The sequence below is a fragment of the Chrysoperla carnea genome, chromosome 5 (genome assembly GCF_905475395.1).
Source record: "Chrysoperla carnea chromosome 5, inChrCarn1.1, whole genome shotgun sequence".
NCBI lineage: Eukaryota > Metazoa > Arthropoda > Insecta > Neuroptera > Chrysopidae > Chrysoperla > Chrysoperla carnea.
Window position 1 is genome coordinate 74,308,121 of NC_058341.1, and position 12,996 is coordinate 74,321,116.

Below are 12,996 nucleotides of genomic sequence, written 5' to 3' on the forward strand. Positions count from 1 at the left end.
GGAAATTTATATTGAATTTACTTTAAGGATGTACGAGCGCCTGCTGATGAAAAATGCTGATTTTTTTATATGACGTTGGACTAAGTCTCAATTTATTCTGAAAATTTTAGGGAGGGTTGCCGATTTTTTAAATAAATAAATGACTTCAAAAGTAGATATATTTAACATTGGTCTTATGGGAAAACGGTAAATGGATGATATGTTTTCATACATTTCTCGAAAACTAGTCTGTGGAAATTATTGAAAATAAAAAAATTCATTGTACCCAGCGGTAGTGGGGACAAAATTTAAAAAAAATATATATTTTCAATTTTGATGGTGAATTATATTATAACTTGACAATATAAGACGAAAAGTCGGAATATATTTTTTGATATCTGGAGTAATTTTCAAAATATCGAAAATTGAAAATTTTATTTCATTATTAAGCTTTCGGTATTTCGAAAACCAAGGCAGATATTGAAAAATTTTATTATTATTTTTCGTCTACATTCATGAAGTGATAACAAAATTCATCGTCAAAGTTGAAAATAAGATAAAAATAATTTCAACCCTAAGTCTAAAATTACCGCGCTCGTGCTACCTTAAACTCTTGAAGACAACCTCTTACTTATATTTCTTAAGCTATCAATATAATTAATTCTTTTAATTGATTACGTAACTATTAAAACTTTCAATTATTATTATAATAAATGACCTTGATTTTATAAGTAAATATTAATTAATTAATTACAACTTAAAAATAATTTTTACACATAAAAAATATAAAATTATATTTTTAATATTTTTTATGATTTAATCAGTTATAACAATAATATCTGAATAGAAGCAAAAGGCGTTAAATTATAAATGATATGGTTAAAATAAAAATATGATGTGTGTTGTGTTGAATATAAGGGTGGTTTAAGTGTTAAATTACACATTAATTAATGATTTATTTATCGTAAACATGCATTATGTTTGTTATACCACCCCCATTCAAAATATATGTTTACAAAATATATTTACATCATGTAAACGTAAAGTAAATTGTACTGTAATCAAGCAACATAACAAGCCATAACATTTTATTCACAGTTTACTAAAAGTTCACTTATTTTTATTTAGTCTTCGATTCTTTTAAATGTTTGTACATAAACAGTAGCTAAAGAAAGTTCTTAAAATAAAAATTATAAAAATTATTATTTTGTCCCTATCTCAATATATTACAAATGTAAAAGTAAGGATGTTTGTTTGTTTGTTTGTTTGTTACGCTTTCACGCAAAAACTAATGAATAGATTTGAATGAAACTTAACAATAATGACATAAGAATTACACATGAGCTATAATTTATAAAGATATATTAAAAAATAAAAATAAATAAACAGTGTATAGAGTCTGGTGAGACCCTTGAGTCCACACAAATAACTTCTCAGCATAATAAAAAATTATAAAAAATCTATTTAAAAAAAACTCGATCGACTGGAAGTGTTTTGATCGAATGCTATGAAATTTTTTCGGATCATATTGCCTTTAATACGCATTGATTGACATCTCAACGAAGTCGATATTTTTTGTACGCACGATATCGACTTCGAAAAAACTGTCTACGGACATACGGACATACTTGAAAAAATTAAAACTGTGCATATGTTTTAGCTGTGTAAAACAATCCTTCCCAGTGCTCTAGAAGGGTGATAAATGAAATCAAAAGAGGTTGGAGACGATGGTTGTATTTTTAAGACCATTGAAGCGGGCGGGTATCAAGCTAGTTAAAATCATAAAAATTTCTATTTTGACGTTAAAAATAATACATTATAGAAATAAATATATTTTTAGGCATTAATTTATCAACATTTTACTTTGGAAAATATTTTAACACATTTCACATTCTTAATTTTCCCAAGAGGCATCATAGATATGTTTGGTTTAAAAGGAACGCATTCTTTTTATTTAGCACCCGTTATACAGGATGAGTCGTGAGAAATGCACCGAACTCCAGGAGTGTGTTCTACACCTGAAAAAATGAAAAAAAACCAAATGTTGTTATTTGTTTTCAAGTTATAGCGAAATTAATATTTAAAAAAATTCGATACGTAAAGAACCCGTGAACTAGACATGCTACAAAAACCAGCACAGATTCGTTAAAATAATTTAAGGGCAGGTTGTACTGCTACAAAATTTCTAAGCCATTCGCATGGTACTCTAAATCGATCCCGTTTCGAAAAAAATTTCGAATGACTGTAAGTACTTTTCTATTTGGTTATTTTAATAAAAAAATTAGATGTTTAGTAGGTAGATGATGTGAATTTGGGAATTCAATTAATTATTAGTCTCAATATTTTTTAAAAACAAACTTTTTTTAACACAGTAGAAAGTAAAAATTTTAAAAAACTAAAAAGCAGATATAGCCTAATCAAAAGCAAAATAAATGCGAAATTTGAAGAAGGTTTGCAGTTTTTTTACAAATGGCAATAAACTATGCATCAAATAAAAAAAATTTCAAATAAAAATTCTGGCTGAAGTAATTGTGCACATTTTGTTTTTTTTTTTTACTTTTTATTGACTAAGATTGACCGAGATATGCCAATTTTTAAATGGTGCCTTTTTTGCTCATTCAATCGAATGAAAAGGATCTATCTTGTAAACCGTTAGAGATCGAACAAAAGTTTAAATATAAAAGTTATTCTTTATAAAAAAATAACAACTTTTGCTTGAAATATATTTTCTTCAACATCACAATTAGGCTAATAATTTATTAACTTAAAACAAAAATTTTTCCTTAAATCACGCCTTTTTGTAAAAAAAATTCAGTTTAAAAATTTTAGATAATTAAATTAATTTTTAAATACTTGATCCAAAATAATTTTTTTTAAATCTTTTATAATCAAACATAATAACTAAGCTTCCTGAGAAGGTTAAGGACCTTTTTTTGCATACACAAAGTAACATCTGCAAAAGTATAAAAAATTAAAATAAATAAAACTAGTTAATATTTCGCACAAATGAAAACTATTACAACACGCTTGTTAATTTGTATAATACTAGAATGAAACATATCGTCAAACATAATATTAAGTAATATTATACAGAGTGTCACCCATCATTATGAATTATCACTTAATATGTTGTATTTAGTGAAATTTATTGTCTAAGAATTCAATTATTATTATTACTAAAAGATTTTTTTAAATTTAATTTTAAAGGCTCCGAACGCTTCTTTGGTTCACAAGGGGGCAAAGAAAAAATTAAACAATTCAAAAATTTTGCAATGGTAATGCAATGATAAAAAGAAAAATAATGTAGGAGACTTCCTCATTAAATTCCTTAGGTAAGGCATAATTCAAGTTTAAAGTTTTGTTAAAGAAACCTCCTATTTTTATTACAGATTCCGAATCTACATATTCAAATAATTAATTTTATCCGAAAATATTTTGATTATCTATAATCGTAAAAAAATTATTTTCGTAATTTTTTTTTTGAATGCCAGTGCTTGCTTTATTTTTAATATATTAGAAAAGTTTCAAAACAAAGTGCCTATCTGGAGTTATACAACTGTTTTAATTTTTGAATGCATTCTATTGTAAATCTGAGTTATAAATGATAAAAAGTGCAATTTTTTGATAGCAAGTTTGTTTGCCTGGGGGGGGGGGGGGGGAGGCAGCCTGTATTTTAAACTATACATTTTATACATATATAAGTTATACTAATTTTATGAATGAATCATTTGAAAACATTTTATATGCAAACAGTATCCACACACAACAAATGGTGTGGCTTCACACAATGAATGTTTGTAAAACAACACGTCTTTAATACAGTGATTACAAAAACCGTTAGCCCTTGGTGGAGGATTTGGTGGAAAAAGAAAATTAAGTCCGGGGTTTTATTTAATACCCAATAATAATTAATGCATCATCCTTAAATCAATAAGAAATCAGTAAAATAAAAATTTTTTATGAAATTGATTCACCCTGACTTTTATTGCATAAAAATAGACAATCATTTTATTATGTTTAGGAAAAGGATAAAATATGCATGATTAGTTTAAAATATTTATGATTAGTTTTATATACATCTACGACAATCCAGTTGCCAAAAAACATATTGTAAGCGTATTGGAAATAACCAAACCAACATAAATAAAACATGGTTATTGGAACCGAAGAACAAAACTTTAAATGTGAAAGTTATTTCTTATAAAAAGAAAAAAAAATTTTGTTTGAAATATTTTTTTTTTAAACATCCCTTTTTACCCTTGAGGACGTCTCCAAATTACTTTCAAAATTTTCGAAAGTATATTCTGGAATATTATTTTGTTTTTCTAAAATATTTCACATAGCCACTAGTTGAAGTTAAATTGATAATTTTCAATACGCTTTTTTTATAGTTTTGGAGAAAATGACCACCAAATTTTTTTCCTAATTTGCTCCCTCAAGGATACACATTGTTAATTTTTTATAAAGAATAACTTTTACATTTAAACTTGTCTATCTTTAATGGTTTACAAGATAGATACTTTTTGATTTGCAAGGGCTTAGCAAGGGCTTGTCAAATTTGTTGACATTCTGTATGGTATTAATTACTTACATTTTGTATGTTATTTCATTGAGTTATATTATTCTACGGCTTTTTATTAGAAATCCTAATGATAACGAGTGTAAATTCGGTGTTGTAAATTCATTTTTTTAAAGTGTATATTATACATTGAAATGTCACCTATTGACAGATCACGTACTTATACGTCATCAATAGAGAGCGCCAAAAGAATGCGTTTAAACATCTCAAAATTTTAATGTATTTTAAATATTTTTTTACACATAATTACTGCATTTTTAAACAGTATTTATATTTTTTACTTTGTTATAACGGTGTAAACAATGAATTAAAATTATTACATATATTTGATGTATGAAAAATATTCGGCATTGTATGAAGCCGCACCTTAACATATAACATTTATTACTAGATTAAAATATTAAATTTGAGAATTAGAATTATTTTATTATCATATTAATAAAATGTGAATGACTTATTTGACTGACTGACATCTTTAATAAATAATATTGAATGAAAGAAGATGATATTTATTATGAAATGATAAAAATACTAAATATAAATTGCAATAACTATAAATACCTATAGATATTATTTATTTATTCAACTCTACAAGACTATATTTTAGAAAAAGACAAACCGCACATATTCTAAAATTTTAAGCTGTCAGCAAAAACTTTTTTTAAAATTTGCGCCTCTTTAAATAAAGCCTGCTCAGTGTTGTTGGACTACCCAAAGACTACATCCACATACATTTATATACTATGTATATATGAAATATTCAGTTTAGTCCCAAGTTTGTAACGCCTAAAAATATTGATGCTACGAAGAAAATTTTGGTATAGGTGTTCATAGAATCAACTAATTAGTCCATTTCCGGTTGTCTGTCCGTCTGTCCGTCTGTCTGCCAACACGATAACTCAAAAACGAATATCAAGCTGAAATTTTTATAGCGTACTCAGGATGTAAAAAGTGAGGTCGAGTTCGTAAATGAGCAATATAGGTCAATTGGGTCTTGGGTCCGTAGGACCCATCTTGTGAACCGTTAGAGATGGAACAAAAGTTTAAATGTAAAAAATGTTTCTCATAAAAAATAAACAACTTTTGTTTGAATTATTTTTTTTTAAACATCACTGTTTACCCACGAGGGCGCTAATTAGATGCAAATTTTATAGTATGTATTTTTTATTTACGTGACGTCAAAAAACAAACGATTGCGTCACCAACATTTTCTATACATGGTATTTCAACAATTAACTCAGTCAATTGTTTGTTTTCACTTGTTTACGTTTTGCAATCGTTCGCCTAAAAATATATTTTTTACCTAAAACATTATTCGAACCATCCGAACGAAACTTTCGAAATCCGAATCCCTTTAAAACCGAAATCCCTTTAAATTGATGGAATCTTATACACGGTGTTCTGTTATTGACTGCAGATCGTTGGCTTACAGAATAAGCTCATAAAGGCGAAGGAAAAAGTTATTTACTAATTGTGGATCTGTGCCCTAATTTGGGCGCTACAAGTATGGAAAAAATTGATCAATTTGTTCATTCACTGACTATCATTCGATAACCAGCAGCCAATGATAATCAGTAGATATTAGTAAATTTCATTTAATAATATTCAACTAAAGGGATTCTAAAAAGTATAAACTGATTTCTTGCAAAAATATAATAAAAATATAAAAAGTGGGATTTGACCAAACCAATTAAGGGACCGTTCATAAAATGCGTTCGCACTCAAGGGGAAGGAGTTCTGTTGAGTGTGACAAGATCTGACAAGGGGGGCAGGGGGTCTAAGACAATGTGACGTTCGTTATCGAATGATAGTCATTGAATGAACAAATTTATCAATTTTTGTCAAACCTGTAGCGCCCAAATTAGGGCTCAGATCCACAATTGGTAAATAACTTTTTCCTTCGTCTTTATGAGCTTTTTCTGTAGGCCAACGATCTGCAGTCAATAACAGAACACCGTGTATATTCCATTTAGATGATGATGACAAATATTACTTACATTTTTGTGCCACTGCTTGCCGAGAAATACAAACTGAAAATCTTCGTATTATGCTTTCACGCTCTTCTGAAGGCTATTTGAAGGATAACTCTTAGGCAGAGCATATTTTAGTATATAGCTAAGCAAAAATCTGCCGGGAATCACTCATAGCCATTTCTCCTTATACAGCTTCAGTACTCCTTGAAAAGGGTATAAAGCGGTGGTATTTACTTTTAAGCCCAGTGAGTGTTTGGGTATCAAAGCTAATATGTTATAAATGGGGAGTACTTTATAATTTACGATAGGGCGGGCTATGATTTTATTGCTCCTGACATTACCTTAAACATATAGACTAGCCTGCACAGTGAAAGTCGAATTTCGGAGGACCAAGAAAGAAAAAACGGTGTCTTTTGTCCAAAAATTCTCTTGTAATAGTATGAGTAGTTATTATTGGAATTGCACTGTGGCTCCGCCTCGTGTTCCACTGTGTCTTACCTTCCTCTATACATATAGAAGCAGTTTAAATATTTAATATACGCATCTAATAAAAATAAATATAATTTACGTGATTAATTTGTTGATCTTATAATAAATAGTTGTCACGCACGCGTGCTCCATCTATTTATTATCTACTTATAACACATTCAACTAACTATAACTCAAATATACAATACATTTATTCTACCGGTTCTACCCACACTTTTTATAGTATTAACACTAAATAAACTACTTACTTCAAAGAATTTATTCTATAAAAACTTCTATCATATAATGTTGCTAATTATTAGAAAATTACAAATTACCAAATATCACATACCTACTCATCGAAAATGATTTTATTTTCATATTGATAACTGAGAATCGCAACCCGCTAACTGACGATAAAAATTCGTACTAATTAAAAAACGAAGTGGATCCGTTTTCAGTAGTTCCTATTTATACTACAACATGGCAGTACTTGTACTTACCATTTTTAAAGGCTAATCAAAATATTCAAATCAGGTGATTTCCGCCAAAAGGCGTTAAAAATTCGTACTAATTGAAACAGCAAGTGGAAGGAGGAGTTGCTCAACATTCAGCCCTCGAATAAGGGCACTACAAGGGGGTTCAAAGTGAATTACGAAGACTAAAAAAATAAGAGGGAAAGACAAATTTGCACCAAGGCAAAGGGGGCACCAAGTTGATTAAAAAAGATTAAAAAAACGACGCTATTTACAGATTTTGTCCACTGGACCTTTTTCCTTAAACCCACAACTGCAGGCTATACTTACCATTTACCAATATGAAATATTTATATCTTTTGTGAAAGTGTTGTGAAAAAAAATGGAATATATACCAAACACTTTTTTATATTACTAGCCGTATGTGGTATGCGTTACAACACCAAACAAGTCGTGGATAGAGTCATGGTGCGACCCTTGAGGTCTACACGAATAACTTCCCAACATAAAAAATAGCTAAAAAAATCATAGAAAAATAAATTTGTCGTTTTCTGGTTAATGCTCAAAAGACTTGATCGATTCGAATAATTCTTTTTTAGATATGTTCGTAAAAATGGCAGGAAGGTTTAGAAACCATATGTTAGGAAAAACTCAAAAGAACTGCCCGAAAATAAATAAAATTCTCTCATAAGTGTTCTCTCACAAGTAATTTGTTGAGATTTTTAATTAAATTTTTAATTTTAGTATATTCTAGAATATTTTTTCGTTTTTCGAGAATGTTTCACAAGATCATTAATTGAAGCTACCTGTAAATTAACGAGTCCTTATCTTTTAAAGTTTTGGAGAAAATGGACATCAAAGTTTTGTCCCAATTTGCGCTTACACTGATGTTTAAGAAAAAATATTTGAAGCAAAAGTTGTTTATTTTGAAATATTAACTGTTTACAAGATGGATCATTTTTCATTTCAATGATTGAGCAAACAAAAAAATTGGCATATCTCGGTCATTTTCGAAGCTAGAAATTCGAAAACAAATGTGCACAATTACTTCAGCTAGAACTTTTATTTGACCTTTTTTTTTATTTAATACATACTTTTTTTGTAATTTGTAAACAACTTCAAACCTCTTTCAAATTTCGCATTTATTTGGTCCCAAAAGTTATGCTCACCTCCTGGGATTGGGTAAACTTGGATTATACGCATTTAGGACGAAATGTTGATATCAAAATGATTTCCAGCTTGCTCGAAATTAATTATTGGAAAATTTTGAATTTGATAAGGCTATTACATTTTTATATTGGTATTAAATCAAAATCTATTAAGGAAGTTGTTCTTTGAAATAAAATGTAAATGATATAAAAGAGGTCTTCAATTGAATGTTAGATAACAAGTTTAACCTACATATTTTAAAGATCGCTGATATAAATAATATTCAATTAATTATTTAAAAGTATAGTTATATATAGTGACCTATAAAAAATATAAACATTAGTTGACTGAACTGAACTAAACATGTCATTCGATTATATTTTTATGAATGGGCAATGCAAGTCTCAATTGTTTTCTACCTACATAATACCTACGTATTTAGTATTTAATTACCGTGATTTAAGGTGCTAAGGTACTTATACTTTAGACTATAGAGAATATTTTTCTGCATTAAATTTTTTAATATGTAGCTATTTTTTTTAAATATGTTTAGTATCACGTATTGAATGTAAATGTACAAAATCAAAAATAAGCGGAGGAAGTGCCTATATTTTAAGGAAAACCGTTATGGACTATATCTCCATAACCATGTAAATTTATCTTAAAGTTAATTTTTTAACAAATTAAACAAGTTTATTTACAAAATATTCTCAAATTTTCGTTTTCATTGTAAACTAAAAAAATAAATGTTTAAATAATTGACGTAAAAGTTTTTGGCTTCATGGGGCCCTTCTTAGGTAATCCATTTTAATCGATGGACCCACATATTATTTAAAATAAGTACTTACACTACAAAAAAATATTAAAGTGAGACATCATATTCTGAGTCTTCTGGATTCTTTAATAGTTAAGTCAGATCCTTAACAGTAGGAGATAGAATAACACCTTAAATTAGAAAGTTTAACCTCATAAAAAAAAAACAACATTTTTTATTGAAAACATTTTTTCGAAAATCGTTAGCTTTTTAACTAGCTCCATTTCTAAAAAATAGAATCACCAGGACCTTACTTTTAGCATTACTCGGAAACAAAAACGTGGATTTAGGTAGGTTCTGTTTCCTTTAGGGTGCTTGTTTAACGTGGGTCCCCTTGCGTCTCATAGAAGCTACTAAGTAATGCTAAAATTAAGGTCAATGTGATTCCATTTTATAGAAACGGAGCTACCTCCGAAATCTAACGATTTTCGAAAAAATGTTTTAAATAAAAAATGTTAGTTTTTTTATGAGGTTCAATTTTCTAATTTAAAGTCTTATTCTATCTCCTTCTTCCTTCTATCTGAGTTAACTATTAAAGGATCCAACAGACGCAGATTAAATCTGACGATAGAATATGATGTCCTACTTTAATCTGAATAATTTTTGTAGGATACATTTTTTTTGTAGTGTAAGTACTTTAGAAGATATTTGGGTTCACCGGTTTAAATGGATTACCCTGTATATATTTAAGAAGATCATACCAAAAGAGTTTAAAATATTTTATATATAAATTAAGGAGGGTGACTCGCCAGTAATAGAAAAAAATAAATTAGTAGATAATGCTCTGAATTTTAAGTATGTTATAGTTAACGAAATGTATTATTGTATAAAACAAAAATTTGGGTATCTTATCGATCAATTAAGAGAGGAATTAATTAATTAAAAATACACTAAATAACATAACCTGTTATGAGGATGGTTATGTTATTTAGTGTATTTTTAATTAATTAATTCCTCTATTAATTGATCGACCATGGTACCCAAATTTTTGTTTTATATAATAATATATTTCGTGAACTATAACATACTAAAAATTCGGATCCTTATCTACTAATTTATTTTTTCTATTATTGCCGAGAGAACTTCTATAACTAAAACTTGCATAATTTTTTTATGCCTTTTTTGTCACAATTATTAAAATTTTTTGACGTGATCTTGTATATTAGAAGGGCTCCAAGTAAAAAAATATTCTTTTAGTTTATATAATGAAAACGAAAATTCAAGAAAATTTTGTTACTAAACAATCGTCTAACTTGTTGAAAAATTAACTTTAAGGCAAATTTCCACTGGTAATAAATGATTTAAAGTGTTTCAAATACACCATAATTATTTAAAATTTTTAAATTAATATTTATTACCTTAAAAAAATTATTTAGTATGAGATACTTGTTTTTAACGCAAAATGACGCAAAAAGACCTATTTTCAGCGTTTAGTTAATATTATAAATAATAAAGGTAGACTTCCGAAAGTGGGCGTTTTTTTTTTTTATTGGAAATCTCCTCTTTAAGAATCTTTTTTTTTTTTAATTTCTAAAATATTAATATTTAATGGCGCATTTTTTTAAGGGCACATTTATTTTTCTAAACATCATTCCGAATCCAATGAGCTATCACACGTATTTTTACGACCGTTATTTCTATATTTTACCAATTTGAACTTGCCCGTTCTTAGATTAATGTTTCTTAATTGGAAAATTCCTATATAAAACCGGGAAAAATAAATTGTCTTCGTTCTGTTCACTGTGAATAACCGTGACTTTCTAACAGTGTAAAATTATCGTGGATATTCCTGATTTTGATAGAAATTTTTAGTAGATGCCTTTTTTATGGTAAATTAATGATGAAATTAATTATTTTATTTTAATTTTATTGATGGAAATCATTTTCTTTTGTTTCAGTGTACATCTGGTTGTAAGTTATGGCGGAGTGCATTGGATTCATCATGCAAAGCAGTTTGTGTAAGTTGAAAAAACTATTTAAAAGCTAGACTATTTATAAAACAAAAATAAAAACTGTATTAATTATTCACTTACCAGTAATTAATCTAAATTGCATATCGTCATTTACAAATATAAAAATAAATTTTGTCGTCTGTTTACTTACACGCTAGCGAGCTAACAAAATTTGTTGTCTTGTCAAAACAAATAGAAAATGTATATTGCATACGATCTTTATGTTGCAATAATGAAACTGCTAAATAGTTAATTGCTCCTTGCCTTTTTACAAAATTGGAATTTTGTTTATAGTAAAATTAAACTCAATATTTAAAAAGAAAAAAAGTCCTCTCAAGGGCATACATAACCTCCTTTTTGGGGGGGGGGGGAGTTGGGAGGTTTTAATAAGTATTTTACCAAATTAAAACTCAATTTAACTAGCTGAAGTATTTGTGCACATTTTTTTTTTTTTTTCGACTCTAGCTTCAAAGTTGACTGATATATGCCAATTTTAAAATAGAATTTTTTAGAGATAGATTACTGTTGACCCGTGAGGGCGCAATTTAGGAAAAAATTTTGATGTCCATTTTCTCCAAAACTATAAAAAAAAGTGTGATGAATTTTTTCGGTTGCGCCCTCACAGGTAAACAGTGATGTTTACGAAATAATGCTTCAAATAATAGTTATTAATTTTTTTATAAGGAATAACTTTTAAATTTAAACTTTTGTTCTATCTCTGAACAGTTTACAAGATGGATACTAATACATTTCATTGAATGAGCAAAAACTGCACCATTTTAAAATTGGCATATCGCGGTCGATTTTGAAACTTGAAAGTCGAAAAAAAAAGAATGTGCTGTGATGCACAGTTTTTTGTAAGATGTAAGAAAAAGATTAAAACCCCCAACTAATCCTCAAAAAAGCAGGTTAGCTGCCCCAACATATTCCTCCCCACCCCCGGAGAGACTAATTTTTTGTACGAAGTTTTTACAAACTAATAAACAACTGTGGAAAATTTCAAAGATGCAACACTTTTTATACCCTGTATATATATGAAATATATCAAGGTATACTAAGTTTAAAGTCCAAAGTTTGTAAGGCTTATAAATATTGATACTACCAACCAATTTATAGAATCACTTAATTAGCCCCTTTTCGGTTGTCTGCCCGTCTGTCTGTCCGATAACACGGTAACTCAAAAACGAAAAAAAATATTAAGCTGAAATTTTTATAGCGTGCTTAGGACGTAAAAAGAGAGTCCAAAAATTTGATCGAATTCGTAAATGAGCAACATAAGTTGCTTGGGTCTTGGGTCTGTAGGACCCATCTTTTAAACCGTTAGAGATAGAATAAAAGTTTAAATGTAAAACATGTTCTTAATAAAAAAAAATAAACAAATTTTGTTTGAAACATTTTTTCGTATAAATCACTGTTTACCCGTGAGAGCACAAATTAGGCGCAAATTATATTGTACGTACTTGAAACAGAGATAAAAAAAAGTTTCCATATTCGCTTTCCAAGCTAAAATAAGATATTCGCTTTCCAAGCAAAATTGACACTTCTGGATTTAAAATCCTGTATCATTTAAAATAATCAACGAAATTTTTCTGATATCATTCTAAAA

At 28.2% G+C, this 12,996-nt stretch overlaps 1 protein-coding gene across 1 annotated transcript in view; it reads left to right on the plus strand.

Annotated features, from left to right (window-relative positions):
• The window catches only part of LOC123301431 (proto-oncogene tyrosine-protein kinase ROS), a 152,654-nt gene that overhangs the window by 98,760 nt on the left and 40,898 nt on the right, over positions 1–12,996 (plus strand). Inside the window, exon 4 of the mRNA XM_044884169.1 lies at positions 11,337–11,396. Coding sequence (XP_044740104.1) covers positions 11,337–11,396 — 60 coding nt within the window. The remainder of the gene's footprint in view (positions 1–11,336; positions 11,397–12,996) is intronic.